The sequence below is a fragment of the Lissotriton helveticus genome, chromosome 1_1 (assembly GCF_964261635.1).
Source record: "Lissotriton helveticus chromosome 1_1, aLisHel1.1, whole genome shotgun sequence".
Lineage (NCBI taxonomy): Eukaryota > Metazoa > Chordata > Amphibia > Caudata > Salamandridae > Lissotriton > Lissotriton helveticus.
In genome coordinates this window covers 155270834-155277146 of record NC_136057.1, presented here as the reverse complement: position 1 = coordinate 155277146, position 6313 = coordinate 155270834, and the positions used below count along the sequence as shown (strand labels likewise).

The 6313-nt window shown below is 43.9% G+C and overlaps 1 protein-coding gene across 1 annotated transcript; it reads left to right on the top strand.

Moving 5' to 3' along the window:
• Positions 1–2795: 2795 nt before the first annotated feature.
• LOC144778371 (heat shock 70 kDa protein-like) lies at positions 2796–6035 on the top strand. The gene has a single exon (XM_078659299.1). It carries the CDS (start codon positions 3834–3836, stop codon positions 5769–5771), a length of 1938 nt encoding a protein of 645 aa, XP_078515425.1. The 5' UTR covers positions 2796–3833; the 3' UTR covers positions 5772–6035.
• Positions 6036–6313: the final 278 nt, after the last annotated feature.

The following is a 6313-nucleotide window of genomic DNA, read 5'->3' as shown; positions in this document are numbered from 1 at the left end:
ACCAGAGTGTGTAACAGAAATCCTGTAAAAATTAATGCGATTGAAAATGTTGAGTTTTCTGAACCTGAAAATGTATGCACCGTTGTTCCTTCTAAAAAAAAAATTGTGTTGTACATTGATGCTGAGTTGGATGATGGTGGTCCTATCTGCGATATCACCATTGGTACCACAGTAATTCAAGTGACGGTGGATTCTGGTTCTCCGATCACCTTTGTCACTGACATTTTGTATAATTTACACTGGAATTCTTCTCAATTATTCCCTCCTGATATTCACACCATTTCCTTTGGTGGGCATTCCATTGACATGCTGGGATTCTTCAATGATACCATACAATTTGAGGACAGGTCCATTGCTACCAAAATATATGTTGCTAAAAATGGGTACAACATTTTAGGTTGGAAAGATCAGGGCAAATTTGGCATGGTTTTAAGACCAGGCACTTCCTGTCCTATTTCCTTGGTTGATGTCTGCTCGTCCTCCAATCTTGACCTTCAACAACTTTTAGCCAAACATAGTGCTCTTTTCATGGACAAGCTGGGCCTTGTTCATGACTTTGAGCACCGCATTGTTCTCAAAAAGGATGCCATTCCTGTGGTCCATAAAGTCAGGAATGTTCCCCTATCTGTTAGGTCCCAACTAAAATTACATTTAGAGCAGCTATGCCTTGACAAAGTTATTGAGCCTATAAACTCTTCTGAATGGGTCGCCCCCATTGTTATTGCGAAGAAAAAGGGTAGCAAAGACATTAGGCTATGCATCGACCTAAGGTCCTTAAACAAAAACATTTTAATAGATTGTTTTCCCCTGCCCAAAATCCAAGACATGTTGGCTCAACTTGGTGATTCTAAAGTCTTTTCGTGCTTGGACTTAAGGTCCGCCTATCACCAGGTTGAGCTCAGTGAAGATTCCCGTGATTTGACTTCCTTTAACACACCTTTTGGTCCCTTCAGGTTCTTACGCATGCCTTTTGGGCTTGCGTCTGCTGCCTCTGTCTTTCAGAAGCTCATGTTTAAAATGTTTGGCAATTGCAGCAATGTGTTGGCTTATCAAGATGACATCCTTATTTATTCTAAGTGCGGTGATGACCATTTAAAGAAATTGTCTGAGGTGTTGCACATTTTGGAAACCAATGGTTTTACTGTAAAGAAAGAAAAGTGCCAGTTCATGGTTGATAGCATTGATTACCTTGGCCATCACATATCTAGCAGTGGCATTTCTCCCAAACAAGACCTTATCAAAGCCATTGTTGACAGTCCCAGTCCGGAAAACAAAGATCAACTTAGATCTTTTCTCGGTGTTTGCGAGTACTACTCAAGATTTGTGGATTGTTTTGCCCTGCAAACTGAACCATTAAGAAAATTACTCAGAAAAGGTGAAAAGTTTGTTTGGGATGATTCTCTTAATAAGACTTTTGTACACTTAAAGAACCTCATTGTTCAAGCCCCCTCCCTTCATTCGTTCAGAGATGACATCCAATCTATCGTCACAGTGGATGCAAGTGGCGTTGGGTTAGGGGCTGTTTTGTCTCAATTGGTTGACGGCGTTGAACAGACAGTTGGTTTTTCTTCCAGATCCCTTTCTCCTGCAGAGCGCAGATACAGCACCATTGAGAGGGAAGCTCTGGCCTGTCTTTGGGCTACCAAGCATTTTGAGACTTACCTCTGGGGTAGAAGATTTATTTTGGTGACCGACCACAAACCCTTGGTTTTCCTTTTGTCTGATAAGGACCACAGTAATCTCAGTCCTCGGTTAGTCAGGTTACTCTCAAGGATGTACGATTTTAATTTCTCCATCTCTCATATTCCTGGGGGTAAAAATACCCGTGCTGATTTCCTCTCTAGGTGTCCCCTCAAAGATTGTGTAAATTCTTCTTCCCTTTTTGAGGACTCTGAATGTGTCGTAGGTATGGTTGATGGGTTGTTGTTCTCTGAGAATATCATCAGCAAGGATGAGTGGTTGGATTGTGTCAAATTAGACAAGGTCCAAAATGCACTCAAGGATCATGTCATCAAGGGCTGGCCCGATGACAGGAATCTTGATTCTGGCCTACGTTTATTTGCCAAAGTTAAAGATGAACTTACTGTTGAGGATGATTTTTTGATGAGGGGCTCTTTGTTAATTCCTCCCAACAAACTCAAACTTAAATTGTTGAATTTGGCTCATCTGGGTCATCTAGGGATCACCGGCACCAAGAAAAGGCTACGACTCTACTACTGGTGGCCCAATCTTGATATTGATGTTGAAAATTTTGTGGGTAGATGTTCCTGTTGTTTTGAAGCTGACAAGTCTCTTAAGCTGCGGAATACTCCCCTTATTCCTGTTCCCTATCCTCAGGGCCCCTGGGAGAAACTGGGCATTGATTTTATTGGTCCCATGTACAACTTGAAACCTCATCTGAGATTCGCCTTAGTTTTGGTGGACTATTTTTCCAAGTGGGTTGAGTGCAGGTTCATGCCTGATCCTTCCACGGTTGGTGTCATTGATTTTCTAGATGACCTCTTTCACAGAGAAGGTATCCCGAAGTTCCTTGTCTCCGACAATGGTGTCCAGTTCAAGTCCCAGGTCACTCAAAAATTCTTATCCAATCTTGACATCAAACATTTAACTGTTGCCCTTTACAGTCCACAAGGGAATGGCATGGTTGAAAGGGTTAACAAAATGCTAAAAGACACCATCCAATTAGCCTGCATGCAGAATTTAGATGTTTCCAAAGCTGTTAAAGAAAGGTTATGGAGCTATCACAACACACCCCATTCCACTACTGGAAATACCCCTTTTGTCTTATTAAAAAAACGTTTTGGCTCTTCTAAGCTTAGCCCCCCCTGGGTTCTTGACAAAACTAAGGTTGATGGCAAATTACCCAATGTTGATCATGTTCGCAACAGGGTTGTCTCTATGCAAAACAAGATGAAAATTGCTTATGATGACAAATTTAAAACTAAAGTGATTTCTTTCAAGGTGGGTGATTCCGTCAAAGTCAAGAGACCTCTCAAAAACAGTCATCATTCCTCAAAATTCTATCCTGCTTCCAAGGTTGTCAGAGTCTCTAAGAATGCTGTTTTACTTTCCAATGGGAAGTGGTGGAGTAAGAGAAATGTTGTTATTGTTAATCCTTTTGTTCCCAAGGACTCAAAAGACCAGGAGGACTGCAACCCTTCTGTTTCCTCTTCTTGGGATCTTCAGCCCTCCACGTCTTCTCATCAAAGAGACTTTTCAGCCCATCCTGGTTTTGATGATTTGAATCTTCCTGGGCCTTCTTCCTTGCGTTCGGACCAATGTTCTCCTTCTGATGTCATCAATGATGTTTGTGCCTCTGATGTTCATCCTGTTGGTTCTGATTCTCCTTCCAATGTCAATTCTGCTCTGCTTAACCTTCCTCCTCCTCTTAGGCGGAGTTCTCGTAACACTTCTGTTCCTGCCTACCTCAAGGACTATCAACTTTAATCTTTTCCTTTTTATTTCTTCCTCCTTCCTTGCCTCTGTTTTTCTCTTTGGGGAAGGGAGATGTGTGGTATCTATGGTTCTGTCTGTCTACTCTCTCTCTCTCTTCTTTCTCTATTGCTTAGAATGTTCCCCTTGGTTCCTTGCTTAATGTTCTAGCTTTGTCAGTTACTGCCTGGGTCCTGTTCAGAGCTGACGTTGCTTCGTGTCTGCTGTGAAGGTTTCTTAATAAAGAACCTGTATTTAACCAGACTGATTCCTGCTTGTGATTGGAGATCTGGACTTAACAGTGCACTTCTTTAAGATATCCAGCTGTTGCCAGAAGACTTCAAAAAGAGACTGTGAATCATCTTGAAGCGGAGCTCACTGGTCAGACAACACTGCAGAAAATGAGTGCACCCAAAGGAGTCGCCATTGGCATCGACCTGGGCACCACCTACTCCTGTGTGGGGGTCTTCCAGCATGGCAAGGTGGAGATCATCGCCAACGACCAGGGCAACCGCACCACCCCCAGCTATGTGGCTTTTACAGACACTGAGAGGCTCATTGGAGATGCTGCCAAGAACCAGGTGGCCCTTAACCCCCAGAACACTGTCTTTGATGCGAAGAGACTGATTGGCAGAAAGTTTGATGACACAGTTGTGCAGGCTGACATGAAGCACTGGCCCTTCAAGGTGGTGAGCGATGGTGGGAAGCCCAAGGTTCAGGTGGAGTACAAAGGGGAGAACAAGACTTTCTCCCCAGAGGAGGTGTCTTCCATGGTTCTGACCAAGATGAAGGAGATTGCCGAGGCATACTTGGGACACCCAGTCTCCAATGCTGTCATCACTGTGCCTGCCTACTTCAATGACTCCCAGAGGCAGGCCACTAAAGATGCTGGAGTAATCGCTGGCTTAAACGTGCTGAGAATCATCAATGAGCCAACAGCAGCTGCGATTGCCTATGGTCTGGACAAGAGTGGCAGGGGAGAGCGCAATGTCCTGATCTTTGACCTTGGTGGTGGTACCTTTGATGTCTCCATTCTAACAATTGATGATGGCATCTTTGAAGTTAAGGCCACAGCTGGAGACACCCACTTGGGAGGTGAAGACTTTGACAACCGAATGGTCAATCACTTTATTGAGGAGTTCAAAAGAAAGCACAAGAAGGACATCAGCCAGAACAAGAGGGCAGTCAGGAGACTGAGAACTGCTTGCGAGAGAGCCAAGAGGACCCTGTCTTCCAGCACTCAGGCCAGCATTGAGATTGACTCCCTGTTCGAAGGCATCGATTTCTACACTTCCATCACCAGAGCACGCTTTGAGGAGCTGTGTGCTGACCTCTTCAGAGGGACTCTTGATCCTGTGGAGAAGGCCTTGAGGGATGCCAAGTTGGACAAAGCTCAGATCCATGACATTGTGCTTGTTGGAGGGTCCACTCGCATCCCCAAAATACAAAAACTACTACAAGACTTTTTTAATGGTAGAGAACTAAACAAAAGTATCAACCCAGATGAAGCTGTGGCCTATGGGGCAGCAGTGCAGGCTGCTATACTAATGGGGGACAAGTCTGAGAATGTGCAGGACTTGCTTCTCCTGGATGTAGCACCTCTGTCACTGGGGCTTGAGACAGCAGGTGGTGTGATGACTGTCCTCATCAAACGCAACTCCACCATCCCAACTAAGCAGACCCAGATCTTTTCCACCTATTCTGATAACCAAACAGGTGTCCTCATTCAAGTGTATGAGGGTGAAAGAGCCATGACCAAGGACAACAATCTCCTGGGAAAATTTGATCTGAGTGGAATCCCACCAGCCCCTCGTGGTGTGCCACAGATCGAGGTGACCTTTGATATAGATGCCAACGGTATCTTGAATGTCTCTGCAGTGGACAAGAGTTCTGGCAAGCAGAACAAGATCACGATCACCAACGACAAGGGCCGACTGAGCAAAGAGGAGATCGAGAGGATGGTGCAGGAGGCAGAGAGGTACAAAGAAGATGATGAAGCCCAGAGAGAGAAAGTCTCTGCCAAGAACGCACTGGAGTCCTATGCCTTCAACATGAAGAGCACAGTGGAGGATGACAAACTTAAAGACAAGATCAGCGAAGATGAGCGGAAGAATATTGTGGACAAATGTAACCAGACTATCGCCTGGTTGGAGAGCAATCAGCTGGCAGAGAAGGAGGAGTATGAGCACCAGCAGAAGGAGCTGGAGAAGGTCTGTAATCCCATCGTCACCAAACTGTACCAGGGTGGGATGCCAGGGGGAATGCCTGGTGGGAGCTGTGGAGCTCAGGCTCGCCAAGGGAGCTCCGGCACTGGACCCACCATTGAGGAAGTAGATTAATGATGGACAATAATGGACTATTTTCATGGACTCCTATCTGTTTTTTAATTACTGAATTGACAGATTACTTTTTTTAAATGGAATATGTGCTGCCAATTGAAGACCCTAATGTTTACATGAAGATTTGTTTATTTTTATTATTTAAATCTAGTTGTGTGAGAGATGATATGCTGTTAGCAATTATGCAGATATTTAATCTGATTGGGTGTTACATTTCAAAGCTGGTACTTTGAAAATTTCAAATAAAATGCTATTTTTATTTTATCTTTGAAGTTACTTGGTTCTTCCTTGTGAATACATTGACTTCTATTGTGAAAACGTCTGTGGGTGAATAAGTAAATATTTTGGCAGAAGAAATATTTTCATGAATTCTACTTCTAATTTGAAATCATTTTTTTCTTGATGCTGTTTCCTGTTTGAGCGTTTTGTGAAACTCCCTAACGGGTATATAGCAATATCTGTTCCTGGGGTGCAAGCCTTATTAAAGGTTCTTATTGTGGTTGGGGGCGGGGGTGGGTGCAGCGTAATCTGAAAACAATAGA

Bases quoted from the DNA above. Each gene is read 5' to 3' on its own strand.
- LOC144778371 (XM_078659299.1), top strand. From the start codon at position 3,834: ATGAGTGCACCCAAAGGAGTCGCCATTGGCATCGACCTGGGCACCACC.